Source organism: Euphorbia lathyris, chromosome 3, assembly GCF_963576675.1.
Source record: "Euphorbia lathyris chromosome 3, ddEupLath1.1, whole genome shotgun sequence".
Taxonomy (NCBI): domain Eukaryota; kingdom Viridiplantae; phylum Streptophyta; class Magnoliopsida; order Malpighiales; family Euphorbiaceae; genus Euphorbia; species Euphorbia lathyris.
In genome coordinates, this window is record NC_088912.1 from 21,853,858 (window position 1) to 21,877,876 (window position 24,019).

Below are 24,019 nucleotides of genomic sequence, written 5' to 3' on the forward strand. Positions count from 1 at the left end.
AATGACTTGTTTATTCCTTGTGAAAGTGCAGTAAATAAAAGGGAACAAAACAGACGTGCTGTAACAAACTACAGCCCACGTTCTAACTGAAAATAAGGAAACAAACTTGACTAAATCAATTAACCAACTATCCTGAAGACTATGACTCTTATTTGACTGAAGACCTATCATTCCCTCCCTTGAACTAGATTGCATTTGCAGCTAGTTAACCTGTGGTAGTTCACACACTCCAAGCCTCCTTCTTAGCTCCTGGAATGACTCCAGTTTGAGCGGTTTGGTGAGTATGTCTGCTATCTGCTGCCTTGTACCACAAAACTGAAGCTGCACAACTCCATCATTCACTAGCTCCCGTAAGAAATGGTAGCGCACATCAATATGTTTGCTCCTGCCATGCATCACTGGGTTCCTTGCCAACTTAATTGTTGAGCTATTGTCACAAAAGATGACCGTACTCTCACCTCCCATGTAGCCAATCTTATTTAGCACCCTTTGCATCCATATTGCTTGGCAACTACTTCCTGCAGCTGCAACAAATTCAGCTTCGGTTGTGCTTAGTGTTACGATCGGTTGCTTTCGAGAAGACCAAGTCACTGCTGCTCCACTTAGCATAAAAACATAGCCTGAGGTGCTTCTTCTATCATCCACCGATCCGGCATAATCGCTATCAGTAAAACCAATCAACTCCTGACTTCCTCCCATTTTGTAAAGAATGCCAAACCTTGCTGTACCTTGTAAGTAACGTAGAATTCTCTTAGCTGCCGAATGATGAAGTTCTGTAGGCCTTGACATATACCTGCTCAATAAGCTTACTGCATACATTATATCCGGCCTCGTAGCGGTCAAGTACATCATGCTCCCAATCATCTGCTTGAAGAACGAACCATCCATCTCAATACCCTTTTCATCTTTGGAGATTTTGAATCCTGGAACCATTGGATTTTCAACAGAATTGCTATGCTCCATTCAACACTTCCATCACGTACTTCGCCTGACTAATGAATATACCACCATCAAACTGAACTACCTCAATACCGAGAAAATACTTCATCTTACCCAAGTCCGTCATATCAAATTCCTTCATCATGGACTTTTTGAATTCAACCATCATATTCTCATCATCCCCGGTATAAATTAAATCATCAACATACAAACTAATGATTAAATATTTACCTTGTTTGTTGCTTTTTGTAAACAAAGTTTGCTCACTGTCCTCCTTCTCAAAACCTTCCTTTCTGAAATATGATTCAATCCGGCTGAACCATGCTCGCGGTGCCTGCTTGAGTCCGTACAAAGCTTTGTTGAGCTTATACACCTTATGTTCCTCATTCTTTATTTCATAACCCCTTGGCTGCTCCACGTACACATTCTCAGCTAACTTCCCGTGAAGAAAGGCTGATTTTACGTCCAGCTGAAACACACACCATCTTCTTTGAGCTGCAAGTGCTAAAATCATTCGAACTGTGTCCATGCGAGCTACGAGAGCATATACTTCTTCATAATCAACTCCATATTCCTTAGCATACCCTTTTGCGACCAGGCGAGCCTTGTGTTTATCCACTTCTCCGAGCTCATTCAATTTTGTTTTGTACACCTATTTGAGTCCTAGCCTTTTAGCTCCTTTAGGCAGATCAATAAGATCCCACATTCCATTCTTCTCAATTGATCTCATTTTGGCATCCATGGTTGTCCTCCATTTCTCCTCCTTTACCGCTTCGTCAAACGAAATTGGATCAGAATGAACAACATTAGCAAACAAGGCTAAGTGAGTTTGTACCTCTTCTTCTTCATCAGAAAGACCATCACCAGAGACAAAGTCATTCAAATGTGCTGGTGGTCTTCTAACTCGGGGTGTCATCGGAGGAGCTGCTTCATTTTCTTCATTGACATCACTAGATTCGTGCCTCGCCGGAGAAGCTACGTTTTCTTCTTCACTACCATCGTCGGAGTCCTTCACCTCTTCACTTTTTCATCTTCCCATTCCAGATCAAAACTTCTGTCATCTTCAGAGCTCCTCTCCCAATTCCATTTTTCTTCTTCTTCAAAGATGACATCCCGACTAATTATAATCCTCTTAGAGATGGGATCATATAGCCGGTATGCCTTCGATTCCTCGCTTACCCCCAAAAGAACACAACAACGACTCTTATCCTCAAGCTTTGTTCTGCGAGCATCCGGTACATGAGCATGTGCTATACATCCAAAGACTCTTAAGTGCCCGACTGAAGGTTTCACCCTGCACCAAGCTTCTTCTGGCGTCATTTCTTTCACTGATGACGTCGAGCATCTATTAAGAACATAAAATGCCCAATTTACTGCCTCTGCCCAGAGTTTTCTTGGAACATTCTTCTCAACCAATAAGCTCCTCACCATATTCATCACGGTTCTATTTTTTCGCTCAGCAACTCCATTCTGTTGCGGTGTATATGCAGCCGTTAATTGCCTCTTGATCCCATTCGTTTCACAATATTCTTTGAACTCATCTGATGTGAATTCACCCCCACGATCTGTTCTAAGGCATTTAATAGGCAAACTAGTTTCTTTTTCGACAAGAGATTTAAATAGCTTAAAGTAAGTGAATGCATCTGACTTAAAAGTAAGAAAATACACCCATGCCTTCCTATTATAGTCATCAATAAAGCAGATGAAATACCTCTTGCTGCCCTCCGAAACAGGAGATATTGGGCCACAAATATCAGCGTGAACGAGCTCCAACTTTGCTGATGCTCTCCATGTACTTTTCTTTGGGATTACATCTCAATGCTGCTTCCCTTTCAAGCAATCACTGCACGTAATTTCACCCTCGGAGAAACTTGGCAAGCCTCTCACCATGCCTTTTGTTTGCAAAGTCTTCAACCCTTTGTAATTAAGATGACAGAATCTTCGATGCCATAAATGAGCCACGTCTTGAGTGATTACTTGGAGACACTCTTCATCTCCTTCCTTTTTTACTGATGGAGTGTTCGATAGCAACACAAACATTCGATTGGCTGCCATGGTGGTATTGAAAATTAACCCATTTGTGTGGTGATAAATCCGGCACATATTTGACTGCATCAGTACAGCCAAACCCCTTTCTTGCAGCTGCCCAACACTGAGAAGATTATTCTTCAACCCCGGTACATAATACACATCGCGTACAAGGTGATTAACTCCTTTTACAGTCAATCGAACACTTCCCTTTCCAACAACATTCATGCTTGCATAATTCCCCAATCTTACCACCTTGTTGAACCCCCTTTTCTAAATCACAAAAAAATGATGAATCACCACTCATGTGATTGCTGCATCCAGAGTCAATAAACCACACGTTGTCTCGATCACCTCCAAGTGTATCAATATACACCATTAGCACCATCTCTTCCGATTCATCCAAATCTACATAATTTGCTTGGCACTCGTACTGAAAGTGTCTAAGCTTGTGACACTTATAACACTCAACCGTATCTTTGCTCCAGTTTGGGCGACCCCTGCCTCTTTCTTATCCTCGGCCTCCTCTAAAAACAGCTCTTCCTCTTCCTCTTCCACCATATCCCTCTTCATGAGTCACCTTCAAAGCATATTCTTCGCCTCCATCTCCTTTGAACTTTTGCTCATGAACGAGCAGAGAACTTTGCAAGGCATCCACAGAGAGCTGATCTACATCCTTGGCTTCCTCAATGGAACAAACAATGTAGTTCCATTTATCAGTAAGTGTTCTCAAAATCTTCTCAACGATCTTGACGTCACTCACATCTTCCCCATAATTCCTCATGTCATTTGCAACCGTCATTACTCGACCAAAGTAATCATTGATCGATTCACCTTGCTTCATAGCCAGAACCTCAAAGTCCCAGCGTAGACGATTGAGCTGGGCTCTCTTCACTCGAGCATTACCTTGACACTTCATCTTCATGGAATCCCAGAGCTGATTGGATGTCTCCTTCTATGTGATCGTCTTCAGAATTGACTTGTCAAGTGACTGAAACAAGTAATTCTTAGCCTTCAAATCCTTCAGCTTCATCTCCTCTAGGTTCTGTCTTTGCGCTGGCGTCATCCCATCCATACTACTAGGCTGGTTGTAGCCTGATTCGACAATAACCCAGTACTCCTTGGATCTTGGAGATTCTCCATGACCATGCTCCAATGGTCGTAATCACCGTCGAACTTCGGAATGGACGCTGAAACAAAGTTTGCTTCTGAACCCATCCTTCTTCACTCGCTCACATGTTTCTCTCTCTCTCTCTCTCTCTCTCTCTCTCTTTTCAAATATCTCAAGTCACTGCTCTGATACCAGATTGTTAGATGCAATAAGAATTCAAGAGAAAGAAAATAACAGTACTGGGAATGACTTGTTTATTCCTTGTGAAAGTGCAGTAAATAAAAGGGAACAAAACAGACGTGCTGTAACAAACTACAGCCCACGTTCTAACTGAAAATAAGGAAACAAACTTGACTAAATCAATTAACCAACTATCCTGAAGACTAGGACTCTTATTTGACTGAAGACCCATCACCATTAACATGTCAATCTAAAATACAAAATACGTTTAAAATACTATTTAGCTCATGAACTATAAACATATTTACGTTTGCTTTCGTGACCTATAAAAAATGTTAATGTTTGTCTCATCATTTATTATTTTATAAGATTAACCCTCTTAATGTATAACAATCAATTACAGTTTGTCAAATTTAGACAAAAGCTAGTTAAACATTTGCGCTTGATGATTGCTAGTAACAACATAATTATTATAATATTTTTAAAGACGTTTTAATTGTTTCAACTTTCATATAACACTTCACACTCAAAAACCATTTGTTTCTCAGCTTCTACAATCGTAAAGAACATAAGTTCTTTTCCATCCGAATAGTAATAAATAGATCTCCTCACATAGTAATATTAAAAATTATATATATAATTTAAAAATAAGAAATGTACAAAAGGATTGATTTATCTGGATTTAAGGCAGATTCAATTTTTAAATCCAAACCTTACCCCGCTAGAGTCTAATTATATTGATAGTGGACTAGATGGACGTGAATCGAGTTTTTTTTGTTTATATAAACACGAGTACATCATTTTATTGATAAGAAAATTGCAAGTACAACACGAAAAGTAATGAATAAAACCTTATACAAGACTATACCTAATACAAAATCCATATAAAGCAATGACGTTCAGGCAAATAAATTCAATCCATCGTGATCCATTAACATGTCTATGTATAATAATAATTAAAAGAAACATTTTAAATAATCAGATCTACAAGAGAATATCTTGGTGAGCTCTGAAGGAATATTTCTATTGATTATCCGTCTAAAACACTAAGGTGTCGTTTGGTAAGATGTAATGACATTCGTAATAGAATGACCATTACATTGAAGGCTCATTACCATGTTTGGTTGCATGTTACAATTTCATTGTAATGGAATGGGAAAACATTGAGTTAAATTTTGTTAAAGAAATCTTGTAATCCTCATTACATAGAAAAATGACTTGAATTCTCATTACATTGTCATCTAACCTTTCATTTCTCAAATCTCACCTCTCAATCTCACCTCTCATTCTTGTCAAAAACGCAAAAAATAGAAAAACATGAAAATTAAAAACGAGAAAAATGAAAAAAAAAATGAAAAACCGAAAAAATGCGAAAAATGAAAAACCGGAAAAATGAGAAAATAGAAAAACGGTGAAAAATGTTGAAAATGGAAATTAAAAGAAACGAGAAAAATGTAAAAAAAAAATGATAAAGCGAAAAACTATATACTAATTTATTGATTTCGGTTAATCTAATTTTGTATTTGATTTTCACATTTTTTATGTTTTTCGTTGATTTTAATAATGTAAATAAAATTTTATGATTGCATTTAATTAGGAACATATAAGTATTATAATGGTTATTACATTACATCATAATTGTCAACCAAACATGGTAATAGAATGACTATTCCATTCCATTACATTACAACTTTGATTACATTACGACATTGATTACATTACATTGCATTACGGCATACCAAACGAATCCTAAGGCCTCGTTTGGTACGCTGGAATGAACGTCGTAATGGATTGTCCATTACAATGATGGCTCATTACTATGTTTGGATGAGTCATATTGTTTTTATCGTAATGGAATCACAAATACATCACTCAAGTTTTCTTTACAAATTTATGTAATAAGCATTACATAAATAATAGACAAGAATCCTCATTACGATTAACTCTTGCATTTTTATTATTAATACTTATTATACACAATTCTTATTAAACGATAAAACAAAAAACTAGATAAGCATGAAAAATGGAAAAAAAAACGTGAAAACTGGAAAACACGAAAAACATGAAAAACGTGACGAAATATTGTCTGTCACTTTTTCATCTTTTTTTTTCGTGTTTTCTGTTTTTCACGTTTTTCTCATTTTTCACGTTTTCATATTTTTCGATGATTTTACTTGTATAAATAAAATTTTATGATTACATTTTAACTAAAAAAATATAAGTATTGTAATGATAATTAAATTTCATCATTTTTTGTAGTTTGTTAATCAAACATGGTAATGAAATCACAATTCCATTCCATTACATTACAAGTTTGATTACATTATATTGTATTACGTCATACCAATATTATATCATACCAAACAGCCCCTAACAGAATATTTTAAGTTGTAAAAAATGGTGATCCTGATTTTTCTCGTAGTAAGTGTAACCGCTATGAAACAAGATTAATTAGTTATTAAAATCATTAAAAAAAAATTGAACAAATTCCTCTAATATGTATAAATATGAAAAAATAATTAAATTATAAACTATTGATATAAAATTATAGCTATATCATGCTAGAAAATCATACCCTACCCTCAAACTACATGGAAAAAAAAAAACATCATCTTGCAAAAGTACTAATTTAATGGAGTAATTTGAAAATCCTAGTTTAATTTTTCAGGCTGAGTTGTAAGACCAAATCCAAATGGAAAAAGAGGATCATAATGATGATCACCAACATTCATAGGCAACTGATCTTCAGACTTAAACCATGTCCGAGACAGCTTCCCTGTAAATCCATACTCTCCGAATAGCACATCAGCGACACCTTGCCCTTCACTTCCCGGCAACCAGGCCGCGACAATGGCGTCCATTTGCGAAACATATGGCTCAATCACCAAAGGACGGCCCGAAACTATAACCACAACACACTTTACATTCCCGCAGATGTTGCTAATCACTTCAGGACCGGGTTCCGAGATTGTCAGGTTCAGGTTGTCTCCTTGTGTCTCTGCGTAGGGAGGTTCGCCTACGACGACAATGGCGTAGTCGAAATCGTTCGATTTTACGAAATTGGAGTCGGGGTTTTCGGTGTAGACTATCTGTGTTGATGGATCAAGAGTGCTTGATATGCCATTCAAGATTGTGGTTCCTGTTCGATTGTCGAAACTATGTTAGTACAAGTTGTTAATTCCTGATACGATAACATGTTTTACAAAAATAAATACGGACTGTTTATATCATATATAATCATTTAGAATATGAATTATTTATATCATATAGAATATATAGATAATAATAAAGAAAACATCTATCAACATAAGTAATATGCTGACACGTGTTATTTTTAGACTAATTTAATAAAAAGTGAAGTTTCAGCATAAAAACATGTTGAAATAATCACCACCAATCATATATTGACACGTAACGCTTTGATACCTTAAGCTCATTTTATACCACATTAATTAATACTATACGACCATGTTTAAGAATCGGTTTGGTTCTTTATATAGCAGAAAATAAAACGGTTGAATTAAACAGACTCTTTATTGAGAGAAATTATAACTTATATTTACATACCGGTGGTGTGATTGTTGCCGGTAAGTCCTTGCCAGGTGATAGTCCAACCACCGCATTGGTTGCCCAAGTTGTTAGCATGGCTGCCGGCAACCAGAATCTTTCCGGCTTTTTTGGGAAGGGGAAGCAATGGAGTGTCAGCATTTTCTCCATTCTTTAAAAGAACAAGTGATTTCCTTACCGCTTCTCTTGCCAAATCTTTATGAGCCTGTTTCATTCGTTACTAGGACTATCAATTTCTAAAACAACAACACATTTTACATACAACCAGCCTGGCATGAGCCTGGGCGCGAATATTATTTTTATTATATCATATATCATATATAATTACATGAACAACCTATAGAAAAGTAGAGAGAAAACAGACCTGGCTTCCGAGCTGATCAACAAAAGTTTCATCAGCAAGAGGGTTTTCAAACAAACCCATAATAAATTTGACCCTCAGAATCCTTCTAACAGCGTCATCAATTCTACTAATTGGGATAACATTGTCGTTAACCAAGTCGGTCAGAATATTAATGAACTCGGTATGATTGTGCGAGAGCATGAACTGAAACATACACGGAGAAAACAATTATTACGAGAGCATTTTTTTAGGGTAAATAATTTATTAGTCCCCTAGTTTTTACCTAACACGCTGTTTAGTCCTCCTATTTTAAAAAACACATTTTAAAGTCCCTATCTTTTATCAATATTAACATTGCGGTCCTTTTATCTATATTTTTAGATTTTTAACCGAACATATTTTAGCTTTTAGGACAACCACGGTACAATACAAGTTGACCATGTTACTCTGTTATTTTATATATATTTGTTTATGCTAAAATATAACGATTACAAGTCTAAAAAAACTAATCAAAAGGACCAAATGGTTAATATTGGCAAAAGCTAGGACCTTATAATGTGTTTTTCAAAATAGGGGGACTAAACAGTGTATTAGGTAAAAACTATGGGACTAATAAATTATTTACTTTTTTTTTATAATACTCCCGAAGTATATGCTCCCTTAAGTATAAAAGTAACGTATATTTTATAATTATACATTAAAAACCCGTAAAAGCGGCGCATTTTATTAAAGAGCACGTACACCGGAAGTATTCTAGAATCGGGGAACTTACCATGTCAATCCCAGCTGAAACTCCTTTAACAATTGAGGATGTGTAATTTGAATGAGGAGGTGAAGTGATCCTGTCAATACCTTCCCAATCTGATATCACAAACCCCTAATCAACACAATCAAATTCCGGGTTTCAGTGCTAAAATTGGGGGAAAATAGTGTCAGAATAACAAAGATTTGCATAAATTTACCCGGAATCTCAGTCGGTTTTTAAGAAAACCCGTCACGAGATCATAATTGGCATGCATTTTCATTCCATTCCAGCTTGAGTAAGAAACCATGACTGTTGAAACTCCTTTGATAATTGACTCATAATAGCCTGGCATATGAATGCTTAACAATCCATGGAAATCAGTCACGGTATTGTTCCCGTTGATTCCTCTCGTCGTCCCTCCATCTCCCACGAAATGCTTCGCGCAAGCAGCAACCTTTTCCCTATCGAATCATCACAACATTTATTGCCAGAAGCGTCAACGGACAAAAATATGTTCAAAAAACTACAGATATTAAGAATCACCGACAGATTCCGTCGCAGATTCGTGCGTGATGCTAAATTTGTTGCAAATTTGAGTGAAATCACAACAAAAATTACATTTACCAACGGAAGATTCTGTCGTAGATTCAGACATGATGCTAAATTCGATGCAAATTTGAGCGAAATCGCAACAAAAATTACATTTAGTGACGGAAATTCTGTCTGTAGATTTGACATGATACTAAATTTGTTGCAAATTTGAGTGAAATCACAACAAATATTACATTTACGACGGAATTTCCGTCATAGTCTCTTTTGTTTACATACTTTCCACCAACAAAGGGGACACCTTTGGAAGGAGCATGGCCTTGTAATCCGTCAATGATCTCTGTCATCTGTTTGACAATGCTCGGATCCTCGCTGTAGCTCTCGTAGCATCGACCCCATCGTGGATCTCTGCAGACCTGATTCATATAAGCAAGATCTCAGGTTCGAATCCTATGACCTTAACCGGACATGATTTTTGTTGAAATTCGCAGTGTTTAGGTACTTACAGCAATACATGGAGCAAAGACATAACTAATTCCTGTAGCTCTAACTTCAAGTGCAGTTGCAGCACCAATCTTTTTCACTAGTTCAGGATCCCTGCACCAAAATTTCATTAATTTCACCAAATGAAATCCACAAAAGTATATAGATAGGAAAACGTACCGAAAAAAAACATGTTTTATGTATTTACGAATAGTGAAATCTCGTATTGGCAATGCGTTTTAAACGGTTAGAGAAAAAATTAATTATTCATTGTACCACATTAGCAAAACAATTGTCACATTATCGAAATCTAACAACATTAGCCAATTATTTTACTACGGTAAACGGAAAATATCACATTCCTAGCAACATTAGTCAGATTGCTCTTTTTATATACTAAGGGTGTAATGTACATCGTTCCTTTTGAAATTAAAGGTGAAAATGACCCTTAAAGTTAGCAGTTAGGATCAATTTAATCTTAAGTAGAAACGTTCAAGTTGGCAAATTTTGAAAAATAGTCCAAATTTTACAAATTTTAATAATGAAGACCGATTGTATTAGCCAATATGTTAAAATTTTGCAACACTAACAGCTGAGTTGATACCTAAAATTCAATTTGGGCTAAATTGATCGTTACTGTTAAATTTAGGGGGCATTTTGATCCATAATTCATTGAAATCACATCCCTCGATTTACAAAACCCGCATAGTTTTTTTCTTTTTACTTTTACCGGACCAAACATAAGGCTGTCGAGGATACAGACCGTTGAGATAATGACATATCAGTGACATTTCATCATCTCAACTGTCCGGAACCAGTGTATAACATATCTCGTCTTTTACTCTAGCTCATTTTGTCACCCTTTTCAAGTGAATACCGACGGATTTACCGACCAAATGTTTGAAAAAATGCAAAAACTGTAAATTCGACGGATTCACCGACGGGTTCACATACCTTGTGGCTCCAAGGCCTACATTATGGGGAAAAACAGTGGCCTTATAGATATTGTTATGGCCATGAACAGCATCAATTCCATAGATCATCGGAATTCCGAGGCGGCTAGAAAGAGAACCATTCTGAAAACTATTAACCATTTGAATCCATTCCTGAGGAGTAGCTTTCACCTTTGGCACACTTCCTCCTCCACTTAATATGCTTCCAATGGAGTAATCTCTCATTATCTCAGGTGTTACAGCTGATCTGTCTACTTGAACCATCTGACCAATTTTTTCTGATAGATTCATCCTACTCATTAAATCTCTGATTCTTACATTCATTGGCACCTTTGAATCTTTGTATCGAATATTCTCCGCATCTACTGATACAGAGAATAACAGGAGAAATCCCAACAACATCGGAATGGAAATCGTCGCCATTTTGGCTTCTGATACTGTAAGAAGTTCATAAATAAATTAACTATGTATATATATAGTTCGAATAAAATTGAGAAACAAGTACTGCTCCTAAGTTGTGAGGAGTAATACTAACACTGGTAAATACAGAATTTCTTGGTTGGGGGCCGATTTTACATGTGCGTCAAAAAAATTTTGCTAAATCAAACTTGCTCAATTTTTTTTTTTTTTTGTATATATGCGTGTTATAATTTGAATTGTCAAGAACCAATTTTTAAGTATTAATATACAATTTCTCAAAATTAAGCTAGATTTCGTTTAATAGTCTAAACATGTAAAAAAAAAAATTGGATTTTAGAGAGAGCTGAACAGGTAAAAGAAATTTAAAAATTGATTTTAGAGGGTCTACCAGACCAAAAAAAAATTATAATTTGGATTTAAGGACGCCTAACCGGCCAAAAAATTGGAAATTTGGATTTAGAGACCAATTGTAACACCCTGGTCCAATACCATGTAGATATTGTCCGCTCTGGCCCAATTCCAACACATTGGGCCTCACGGCTTTAAAACGGTCTGCATGTATTGGATTCTCATCTTACTAATAAGCCCCAATCACCCCTTCTCCATTTCCGATGTGGGATTCAGTTCATTCATGCCCCCATCGCCATCCCTTAGGGCCGCTCCTTGCTCAGGCCTTCTTACCCCGGCGCCACCCACTCCGGACCGGGTCGTTACAGGCCCACCAGCTTCCGCCTGGTTCGTCCCCGAACCACACATCGTACGTGGAGAGTCGGCTCTGATACCAAGGGGGACAGGGACTACCCTGGCGTATGGATCTCCGCCGCCCCCGGGGTCAGTAATCGGTACTGGCCTAAGTGATCCGCCCTAGTCTACTAGAGACTAGGAGAGTCGGGCATACGTCCTTCGGGAAGGAAGGCGGATGTCTCCGTAGGGTGGAACCCTACGGACATTATGGGAGCCGGTGAGTGTCCCATAGTGCGAGCTCATTCTAGGGCGAGGCTCGCCCCACAGAGAGACCCTTCCGGGACGGAATACCGACAGAGACATTGACGGGACCCTTCGGTAGGAGTTGGCTGGCCGAGACTTGGGGAAGTCGAGGCGCCACACGGGGCTTAGGCCGGGCCTAGGATTACCCCCGTGACATAATAGGCAAAAAAAAAAAAAAAAAAAAATAGAAATTTGGATTTAGGGAATACTTAATAGGCCCAAATTATTGAAATTTTGAATTTTGGACAAGCCTAACACGTAATGGGCCATTTTGAATGGCTAATTCAATACTCGATAAAAAAAATTGCAATAGGAGGGCCAAAACTACCCGGGATCAAGGTGATTCCGGCAGTCGAAGGGCCCGCCCCCTGTCTATGCCCCTGAATACTAATATCTATCAGCTACCAACAAATAACTGAAAATAATAAACAATAATTAGACGAAACAAACCTTAAAAAAACTTGATTATAACAAGCAAATTGTAATTGAATTATGAGGAATATTACCTTATAACTTGATGATCTGATCAGATGACGCAAGGAAGAATTTGATTAATGGAACTGCGGTATTTATACTACTCTCAAGAAATTTGGAGCAATTAGTAATTAGTTGAGGGATATTTAATTTTTAGTTTAACAATTAATTAATCTTGACCTTTAGTTATTAAATTGAAGGGCTTAGGTTGTGACAAAGGAATTGTAATCCGATTGAAAGACAAATTAAGTAATGTATGATTTCAATTGGATAAGTACTCATTAATTATTCCTACTACTCATTGTCTTAAAATTCGGATTTTGTTTCAATGCTTTAGAGCAAATTCTAATCCGCTTAAAACTTTACCATGCATGCTAAATTAACAAAATTTAAATTTTGGTTTAATGCATATTTACACCTTTAAATTTGGTAAGTTTTATCTACTGGCATCCGAACTTTTTAAATAACCTATCACACACTTATAGTTGGTTTTAAAAACCTATCGCACACCTAAAGTTGGCTCATTAGGACCTTCTGCACACAAAATCGTTGATTTGTTATTTTTGACATATGGCGTGACATATAAAACGAACTAATATGATTTTCCTTTTTCAATAGCACGCACATGTGACCTCGTCTGTCAAAGATGACAGATCGCGATTTTGTGTCCTAGAGGTCCGAATGAGCCAACTATAGGTGTGTGATAGGTTTTTAAACAACTACTAGCCTTTAACCCCGTGCTATGCATGGGATGCCTAATAATATTCTTGTGAAAAAAAATTTAAGCAAGTCAATACTTGACGCAAATGAAAGATGTAGATATATTTTCTACTAACTGTTAAATAAGATGAACAACAAATGTGGAAGCTTTTATAAAAAATATGATTTGAAAATGAAAAGCAAACAATTAAAAGATTATAATTTTTGTTGTTTAAAGAATAAAGAGTGCAAAAATTCAATGGTGATATAAATCATAAATGGTTAGCATTTATAATGCTTTCAAGATAAATTTATTGTTACAATACATTCCATGATAAAAACTATTAAACATGTTTTTTTCTTCTTCTAAAACCATGGCAACCATATTAGGATAAAGTAATAAAAACTATTGAACATGTTTATTTTTTCTTCTAAAACCATGGTAAACATAAGTATTAGGATGAAGTGACTATTGTTCATAGTGTAAAGGTCATTCAACCCAGAATAATATCTGAAACTATTATTGTATAATAATAATAACAATAATAATAATAGACATGTATTTTTCTTAAATAAATTGATTACTCACACAATAAGTTGGTGATATTATTCTCTCAAAATTCACATATTTCCATGATGAGAAATCAGATAAATTTTTTACTCGATGAATTCAATAAATGCAATTCAGAAATAGTTGTCGATGCTAATGCAATCCAAAATTCATAAATCTCAGTTTGAACTTTTATTTACCATGTCTCTAGTGTGTGTTTGAATTAAACCTATCAGCCACAAAGAACTCCACAATCTACAAATCTTAAACTGAAAATAAAATAAAATAAAATTATAAACATCTAAGATATCAAGCTCTGTAACTTGTCAACATTGATTAAAATAAATTCCATAAGCTGTTAGAAATAGAGAAAATGAGAAAAGAAGTAGGAAAACACATTTCTTTTAAATAAAGGTTAAATTCTGATGAAGAAATGCCTGTTGAAACACCTTTCCACAAGATTTTGATTTGACAAAATCATTTAAGTTTAATCCATGATTAAGATACAATTAAAGTTAAGTGCTTTGATTTAATTGTACTAATCAATTTGTTCAATGTTGAGTTTAAATATATATATATATATATATCAAAAAGAAAGACAGGATAAAAGACAGCATGATACTACACAAGCTGAAGTAAAACACAACTCAGCATCACAGAAGGAAAATAATCTTCAAGAGAAATGTACGAAGATAAAGCTGAGTAAAGATTGGAACTCAGCATCAAAGAAGAGAACTCTGCTTCAGAACAAAGTCTTGTGGAACGAAGCTGGCCTAGTAAGCTGAATGAAAGAAGACTCGGCATGAAGTTTGGCAAGCAAACAATGACAGTCTCTATCAGAGTAAAGCTGAGTGATCAACAAGACAGCATGAATGATCCGTTAGCTATAAGACAAATTCGACAACTGTCTGGACCAATAATAGTAGCTTTGAATTACGCAAAAGCCAAATTCCAAGATGCATGGGTCAACTGTTCGTTGCTAAAAGACAACTGCCGCAAGAAAACAAAGTCTGCAAGAAAAAGACAAATCTGACGTCTGAAGAATTCAGAAGACAGGATTGGCCTGCACGTCTGAAGCTGACCAGAAGTTTGTCCCCCAAAAAGAGCCGTTTTGGACTCAACGGACAAATCAAATTCAAATTATTTGTCCCTCACATTTCAACTATAAAAGGGACAGGGATTTCATTTGGAAGATTGCCGATTTACAGAAAATTACAAGTGAGAAAGATACAAATTCAAAGCACTCAAAACAAAAGAGAAAGCTTACACCAAATCTTCCATTCTCTATGTAAATGCTAGATTGATTGTTTGTAATCATCTAAAGTGTTCTTTATCTTAAAAGGAACAAGTGTGTGATCAATTATAATATTGAGAGTGTGTGTGCTGAGTACTTGGTATTTAGTACTTAGCAGTAGAGAAATCTAAGTGTTGGGTTGTAGCACTTAGTAGGAGTTGAGTAGACGAATAGAGGAAGGTACTCTTGCATATTCAACTGTCTGTAATCGGTTTGTTCTCTGCCCTTAAAGAGCTCAGTATTGAATTCTAAAAGCCCGAAGGACTCTGGGGACTGTACGTAGGCAGAGAGGCCGAACCAGGATAAGTGATACTAAGTAATTTCTAACTCTCTCAAATATATATATATATATATATATATATATATATATATATATATATATATGTGTGTGTGCTTGTGTTGATTGTTATATTTACTCAGCATATAAACTGTTAGAAGCTGACACTGAGTAAATTGGAGTGTTGAGTTGGAAACTGACCATGCAAGTGTCAATTCCCAACTCTCAAGTAAAACAGTCTTAGTCAGTATCTGACCAAAGCTGTCTTATGCTAAGTTCGGCCAAGCTGACCAAAGCTGAGTTAGTCAACTTATCGAAATAATTAAGTCAGCAAGATTAACTAGCGAAAAAGTTAGATTAGTTCCTAACCCCCCCTTGGAACTAATCACACGGGACCAACAATGCCTAGATGCAAGTACTTAACATTTTCACCAAAGTTGAATAGATAATTGACAGTTATTTTCTATCTACTTATGATATAACAATACCAGCCATCATAAAACACTGTGCAACTATAGTCTGGAAAATGGTTTTTGGAAAAAAATATACTTTCATATGCTATCCTCAGAAGCAGTTTGGAACTATTCAGCTTGTTTTTCTTCTAAATGGAAGATAAGAAGTTTGCCCTTCAAAATAATTTTTTATGATGATAAAACTTCTTAATAGCAGCTCAAACAACAATGTCAAAGAAAGTGTAAATGTTCAAAGTTAATTTTAAAACAATTCTCATTAATTTGTCCAAGGTTTTTCTACACATAAAAGAGGCTAACCAGAAACCTGACAATAATCTGCTAATGAATTCACATACAGCTACTCAACTGAAAATAATATGCCTACATCAACTCTGAGCCAAGAACCCGACTCATATTGTGCATCTGGATCACCCATATCTGCAGCTTCCACTAACAAAGTAGCTCATCTATGTCATGACAGCAAGAGAAGAACATATCAATATCGCACACAAGATAACACAGGTAACTCGTAAGAGAAACATAAGCATCAAGTAAAAAGTTAAAACTTATGAAAAAATAATCCAAATAGATAAAACCCTCAAAAGGATAAAACACTCATTATATAACAAAATCCAAACAGATTTCAATTAGAAAATGGAAATTTATATTCAGTTACTATAGTAGGGAAAGCAGCAAAACACACAAGTAAAGCAAGTGAAAGAACCCAATCCAGCAACCATCAATCCAACATCATAAGCCAAGAAAATGCTCATAAGCAGACTTGATATTTCCATTCAAATCCTATGAAGTGGTGATATAAATAGGTTATAACTAACCTGATGTTTAAGAACCAGCCTTAAGGCGCTATTGATCAGGATAGCATACCCCATAAAAACAAAGGAAGTAATTCTAATGATCTCAAAAATGAAAAGAAACCTTAATGTCATATGAGAGTTAACATTGCTTTAAGAATTAGGAATGCAACTGTGGATAGGCAGAAGGTATAGTTGTTGAGCCTTGCAATTAGGATGTAAAAGGTGTGTAACTTGCTGTGAAGTTAATTTCCATGACTGGTTTGAAGAACATGGCAAATTGTAGCTTTATGTATACCTATTTGTTATATGTGGAACAAACAAAACATGTTGTCTAACTGACTGATTGGCATTTATCTGCTTTGTAAATGAGTTTTTGTTTATGTCAGAATAATGGCTAGTTGTCCCCATTGCTTTTGTGTTTCTCCCCTTCATTGATACTATCAGCAATCAAAACGAAATTAAATAAGGTAAAACTGAAATTGAAATGAATAATACCTGCCAAAACCACCAATGATGAGCCATATGGGTGGAGAGATAAAGTGAGTGAAGCAGGTGGTTGCTCCAACTTTATAGTTCTTCTATACCTTTTCAATATTGGCCTGAGCATTTGCAGCTTTTCCTCCACCATATCTCTTATTGAACTCGTCTTTAACACGCTCTAGAAAGGCAATTGGAATTTGCCTGCCAGCAGATTCAACTGCAACCACACAGTAGGCTGCACATAGGATGTAAAAAGGCAGAGTTAAGTAAAATTCAGAGCGAAATTTTAGTGGTCATCAAACACCGACATGCTAATGAAGCATTTAACATAAGTAAATCAAAATGTTCTAATGGATTTCATTAAAAGAGGAGGCACTTACAAAGCAATACTAAGCTTCAAAAGGAGGTAAACCACTAACAACGAAGGATGAATAGAGTATTTGAACAATCCTTGAATTTAATTAGATATGGACTCACCTACTGATTTTCCCCTACCAGTGCACCTAAAATAGAAAGAAAACAAAACAAAAATGCAAGAATTTACAATTACACAAACACGCAAAAAACGGAAGGGCTTACTTCTTCTGTCTCTCCCAAACGTGTCCAATTCTAAAGAATCCACATGTATTAGCAGAACAGAACTGAAAGTATCCTTCCTTAACACAAACTAACAATGCAATTATAACAATCTATTAATCAATTTCAAGAACCCAATTTTTTTTAAGAAAAGCCCAGACTAATTGAAAGAAATGCCCATTATGGAATATCTTGCCAGAATAAGAAAGGAAGAATTACAAATACCATAATCGGTGGAAGAGGGTGGAGATCCACCGCAAGTTCTGTCACCTATGGCAAAGATTCGAAGCCTTATGGGAAGAAGCTGATGGGAAGAAGCTAAACGCCAGAAAGTTGATGGGTGGCGGAATGTGAAGAGTTCGGCCATGGGAGATGAAGTCTCATTTGAGAGAGAGATGAAGTTGGAGGGAGGAAGTGGAGATGGGAAAATAAAACCGTGAGCAGCTCAGAGAAACAATAAGAAAAGAAAGAATACAAATGGGAAGATGAAAGAAGGGATATCTGTTGGTCCCATGTGATTAGTTCCAAAGGGGGGGTTAGAAACTAATATAACTTTTTTTTCGTTTAATTGTATGCTGACTTAATTATTTTGCAAGTTGGTCAGCTCAGCTTTTAGTCAGCTTGGCCAGATATGCTATAAGACAGCTTTGGACGGATATTGACTAAAGTTGTTTTATTTATAAGTTAGATATTGACACTCTTGGAGGTCAGCTTCTAACTCAGCACTTGAAATTACTCAGAGTCAACTTTAAACAATTTTATATGCTGAGTAAATTTCACATACAACACATGCACATATATATATTGAGAGAGAGTTTAGAGTTTACTCAGTATCACTTATCCTGGTTCGGCCTCTCTGCCTACGTCCAGTCCCTAGAGTCCTCCGGGCTTTTAGAATCCAATACTGAGCTCTTTAAAGGTAGAGCACAAAGCAATTACAAGGCAGTTGAATATGCAAGAGTACCTTCCTCTATTCGTCTACTCAACTCCTACTAAGTGCTACAACCCAGCACCTAGATTTCTCTACCACTGAATGTTTACAACCAAACACTCAGCACTACACTCTCAATTTTACAATTGATAAACACTTGTTCCTTTTAAAGAAAGAACACTTTAGAAGATTACAAGTAATCACTCTAGCATTTACACAAGGAATAGAAGATGAGTGTAAGATCTCTTTTTGTATTCTGAGTGCTTTTGTATCTTTTCTCTCTTGTATTTTTCTTCTTGTATTTCGGCAATGATCCAAGGATTTTGATTGTCCTTATATAGGAGAAAATCTAGAATCAGATCATTTTGAAATGATGTAGCCGTTAAGGTTAAAACGGCTCTTTTAGGGGACAGGTTCTGGTCAGCTTCAGACTGTTCCAGCCATTCCCTTCTTCTGGATTTCCTCAGACGTCAGGTTTGTCTTCTTACGTCTGGATTGTCTTTTTGTGTCAGTTGTCCTTTACCAATAATCCATTGACCCATACATCTCGGAATGTGTCTTCTGCGTATTTCCAAGGATTCAATTATTGGTTCAGAGGGGCGGTAGTCGTTGTCTTTTAGCAAACGTCTTTTTCATGCTGTCCTGAAGAATCACACAGCTTCTGTTTCATAGAACCTTGTTATTTATAATTTCCAAGCTGAGTATAAGTTTAGTCAGCTCAGCTTCGTGAGACAGATGTTGTGGGCGTGTATATCTTTGTCTTTTGATGCTAAGTTTGATTCCACTCAGCTTGATACTTTGGGCTTCTATGCTGACCTCTTCATGTCTTACTTTTTTATATTTATCTTTATTTATATTTATACTCAATATTGAACAAACGGATTAGTACAATTAAAATAAAGCACATAAATTTAATTGTCTCTTAATCATGGATGATTTTGTCAAATCAAAATCTTGTGGAAAGGTGTTTCAACAATATCGTGTGTGAAAATAGTAGCATTTTCCATCATGGAAGTAGAAGCGTGGTTATTTTTAATACTTAAAAATAATAATAATAAATATGGTTTTAAATTTATTAAATAAAAATCTATGAAAATTAACTCAATACTCTAGAAAATTGACATGTCAACAAAAACTCTAAAAACATACCACATCAGCGATTATAGTATCCAGCTTTTAATATATTAATAGATAAGTGCGTGATAGGTCATTTAAAAAGTTCGGGGTGCCAGTTTTGCCTAGGGTGTAAATATGCATTAAGCCTTAAATTTTTATTTTCAAAAAAAATAAATTTAATGTGGTTTATAGATTGTTTAAATATATATATATATAATTTTCTGATTTGTGTTAACTATACAATTAGTGGTAAAATCAAAACTGACTCATCAAAATTAAGTCAAATAAGAAAAGTATTTTACAAACTTAATATAACCGTCAAGAAACTCTCATCTTTTTCATCTCTATTTTGGGTTTTTTTCGGTTTTTAACCAGAAGATAAACTCCTTCTTTGTTTGTTTTGCATTTTCTTTATTGAATAATTTTTTAATTGATGTATTATGGTAGATTTTTCATTTTTTTTTTTGTAGTTTTTTTGTTCTTTCACCCTTTATGAGTAGTTATGGTATGTCTTCCTATACGAATGTTATCATGTTTTTCTTTATGGAAAAATAGATGAGTTTTATTTATCATCACATAGATTTGGCGTGAAGAAAAATACTATCAATTCGATTCTGGGTGGAGTGTGTTTCTCGATGTTGTGTGCCAAAAACAGTTTCAAATACTGTCTACTATTGCTCTATCTCGATTTATTATTTTCAAGATGTAGATTCAAGTTTCTCTGATATACTTTTGGATTGTAATTTTTTAATTACTTACGTCGAGATATACTATTTTTTTTATGAGTAAAACAATTATCCTTCTTAAAAAAAAACTATTGAGACAGAATATAGGGCAACAATAATAGATCAAAATTATATTTGGCTAATACAACTTATAAATGTTTTTTTATCAATCAGTTTATTACTTTAATAGTTTATATATATATATTTAATTTATCTGATTATTCGGCTTGAGACTTGTTAAGCCCAAAATATACCTAAAATATCATTAACATTTACATCATTTTTATTACAAATTCGTGTTATTTATATCTGTTTAGATTACTTTTACTCTCGAATATCTTTCTTTCTTGCAAGGTACCTAAATATTTGGTAAAATCCAAATAGGAACGAAAAAGGATCTAAAACAGAAGAAAAACCCTACAAAAGGAGTCAAAGACGACGTAAATCGAAAGCGCCAAGTCGAAGACACGAATGAAAGCTAAGAAGTGAGAAAAATCACCGGGCCGCGACAGTGGATCCTCAACCCACGGCCGCGACACGCGTGGTATAGCTATTTCTCCCCTTCGTCCGAAGCTCAACTCAATGCTACGTCATTCACGACCGCGGATTACCATCCTCGGTAAGTGCAGAAAATTTACAAAGAGCATTTAACACATGCTGAAAATCCAAGAAACGCGTTCGTTCAAGTGGATAAAGACGTCCTTTCACAACGGACACGACTCTTAACCAACGGATACATCACTTCAAACACAACCCTTCAACATCTATAAATAAAGAGTTGATGTTGAGAAAAAGTAGCAGTGAAATGTTATAATATAGATATAGAATCAGAGCGTAGAACTTATGTCGAAGTTCTAAGTAAACACATTTCGAGAGTTAGAAATTAGATTCTGTACAAAACAAGATGAGGTACACATATTGTTTATAGTTTAATTACAACTCAGTAGCGTCTAGACATTGTTCCAGTTTTAGTTTGCATCATGGTAGTGGCCGACCGAATCCCTATTACGAAGTTACAGCGAGAAGATTGAGTAGAGTGTTCGCCCCTGAGCCTGACAACCTCTTAGGAAACCCAAGGAAGCGGAACCGATCAAGCCCTTCACTTGCACGCCCTCGAAGAACTCGATGCTCCTTGTTCTCTGTAAACTTGTATCAATTTATATTTCATCTAATAAAGTCCGTTCTATTCGATAAATCGTTATGCAGCACTTATGGTAACCAATCCAATATAAGTGAGGCTGGTGTTTTCATTAATATGCACTTGAATTCAAAATCATTACAAGGAAACTTTGTTGAACACTTAGGCAAATTATCATCTCGAAAGAGTTTTAATTTGAGTAAGGGCAACTATCCCGAAAGGGTTTTGTCGCGTTCAAAGCCAATTAATTAGAGGTTCCGTCATTTATTTCATCATCATAATTGATACAAAGTTTAAGTTGTTTTCTTTGCTTAATGCAAATGAATAAATTCATTCGTTTTTCTAAAAAGTTCTAAATGTTCCTGTTTTGTAAAATTCATCCTTAAAATCAGAAGACCTTTCTAACAATCGATTTATTCTAAATATAAAATCTTATTCCAGCATTTTCAAATACTCAAAGTTCACAAATTCAATTAAACAAATTTCCTAAATTCAATTAAACCAATTTTCACTTTTCATTTACATTTAATAGTAAATCTAACTAGTTCGAAATTAACAGATTCAAAAAATAAGTTATTTCGTTAAAAAACGTATCCATGTGGGATCGATATTTTTATTACTACAAGCGAAACCGTGCACTTGCGGAAATCGCTCAACAAGACTTGTCATACACATTTTAGATGAATTCTCTCTCGATTATCTATTACTTAAACAATTTGATGCACTTGACCACTCAAACCAACCTAATTAATTAGTGATAACAAGGTATCAAATTATGTTAATAAATAGATCCGGACTTGAGTTAGGCAAGGTGTGGATACTCTTGTTCTAATTCGATGTAAGGAAGCGATCGTCGAGGCTTTGATTCAGGGTGGTAAAGGTTCCTGCGAGATAGAAGAATACTTGGTCGAGTTCTCAACGAGGGATACTCTGACGTTCAAATCAGTCCTTATCTTAGAAAGAAAACAAGAAAGCTTAAAGAGCAAGAGAGCTACAATTGATTTTTTTAAAAAAAAGTACTTTAATACAAGGGAGTTGGACCCTTTTAGATAAGAGTAAAGACTCTAGCCTAGATTGGAGTAAACTGACTCTATATTTGATAAGGAGAAGAAATCGAGAATGTAGGCTTTCCCTATTCGTTGGCGTTATTTATGGGCGCTAATGATTCCTATTTAGGGAAGAATTCCTTAAACTGGCGTTGTGGGAGTGGAAGCGTTTAGAAGCTCGAATGAGACATCCAGACAGCATGAGGAGAGCATTTGGGTCTGCTATTAATGCTTCGGGGCATTTTTGGAAGCGTACATTCTCTTACCTAAAAGTGAGACTGGAGGTGCCTTGTCAGATGGGACCACATGAATTTGGCGTATGCTAGCTTTGTACCGAGTAAATCAGAATGATCATTTTGTGCTGGAGCATGCACATGTCATTGGCATGGTTATTTCCTCATCATTACTTTTGGTTGCGGCATGTCATTCATTAGTAAACGCGGCACAATCAGTTATTTGCCTATTATCATATGCGTCCCACCTTCTTAGCTGAATAATGTATTTAGGATTTCAATAGAGTTTTCTTTTGTGGTAGGCCGAAGAATCGAAAACCATTCTTGTGAGACTCTTCTCTTTGGGGAACCGAAGGGTCCAGAAGCATATTATTGTGAAAGCTTTGGTTTGAAAACCTACGAGATGAAGCGCTTTGTATAATCAATAACCACTTGCAATTTCCTTAGTAGAATGTACTATTTAGATATGTTCATGGGTCCGATTAGGTCTCACGGACTTACATTTAAAGTCTAGCCAGCTTGCTATTAAGTTAAAATCAAATTTCGATCCCAACCCATATTGATATTAATATGTAATATATAAATATATATATATATATATAATTAATATTAATTTTCAAAACAGGTCAAGTTGTTCTATTTTTATAAATCACAAGTCCGATCGAATCCTATTTTTATAGATTCCAAATCTAGTACAAAAATAAGTAAGTTCAAGTAAATTGGTCTAATGTCATTTTTCTCCGTCCAAGCCCGGTCCATGAATGTGGACTTAGGTGGTTCGAACGGATACCCAAACTGTGAACATGTATAGTGGCACATGAAATTAGAAATCCTAGCTCAACAAATCCAATTCAAACAATTTTGAAGATCAATACCAAATCCTTAACACAGCAGAAATCCTATCCTGA

At 35.6% G+C, this 24,019-nt stretch overlaps 1 protein-coding gene and 1 long non-coding RNA gene across 2 annotated transcripts; both read right to left on the reverse strand.

The window, feature by feature from the left end:
- Positions 1-6,909: 6,909 nt before the first annotated feature.
- On the reverse strand, positions 6,910-11,330 carry LOC136223451 (uncharacterized). Its single transcript, XM_066011454.1, has 8 exons — positions 10,900-11,330; positions 9,969-10,059; positions 9,742-9,878; positions 9,131-9,374; positions 8,941-9,045; positions 8,190-8,372; positions 7,826-8,030; positions 6,910-7,397 (listed from the first exon to the last, which is right to left on the reverse strand). The coding sequence occupies exons 1-8, from the start codon at positions 11,319-11,321 to the stop codon at positions 6,910-6,912; spliced, it is 1,875 nt and encodes a 624-aa protein (XP_065867526.1). The 5' UTR covers positions 11,322-11,330.
- A 4,977-nt stretch (positions 11,331-16,307) lies between these two features.
- Positions 16,308-18,390, reverse strand: LOC136223729 (uncharacterized). The gene is made up of 4 exons (XR_010686083.1): positions 18,148-18,390; positions 17,727-17,849; positions 17,362-17,581; positions 16,308-16,518 (listed from the first exon to the last, which is right to left on the reverse strand). It is a non-coding gene; the product is annotated as an uncharacterized lncRNA (long non-coding RNA).
- Between the last annotated feature and the right edge of the window lie 5,629 nt (positions 18,391-24,019).

Bases quoted from the DNA above. Each gene is read 5' to 3' on its own strand.
- LOC136223451 (XM_066011454.1), bottom strand. From the start codon at position 11,321: ATGGCGACGATTTCCATTCCGATGTTGTTGGGATTTCTCCTGTTATTC. The intron at 9,375-9,741 runs GTATGTAAACAA...ATGATTCGATAG, and splicing joins GTCCCCTTTGTTGGTGGAAA to GGAAAAGGTTGCTGCTTGCG. The intron at 9,046-9,130 runs GTAAATTTATGC...TGTGTTGATTAG, and splicing joins AAAACCGACTGAGATTCCGG to GGGTTTGTGATATCAGATTG.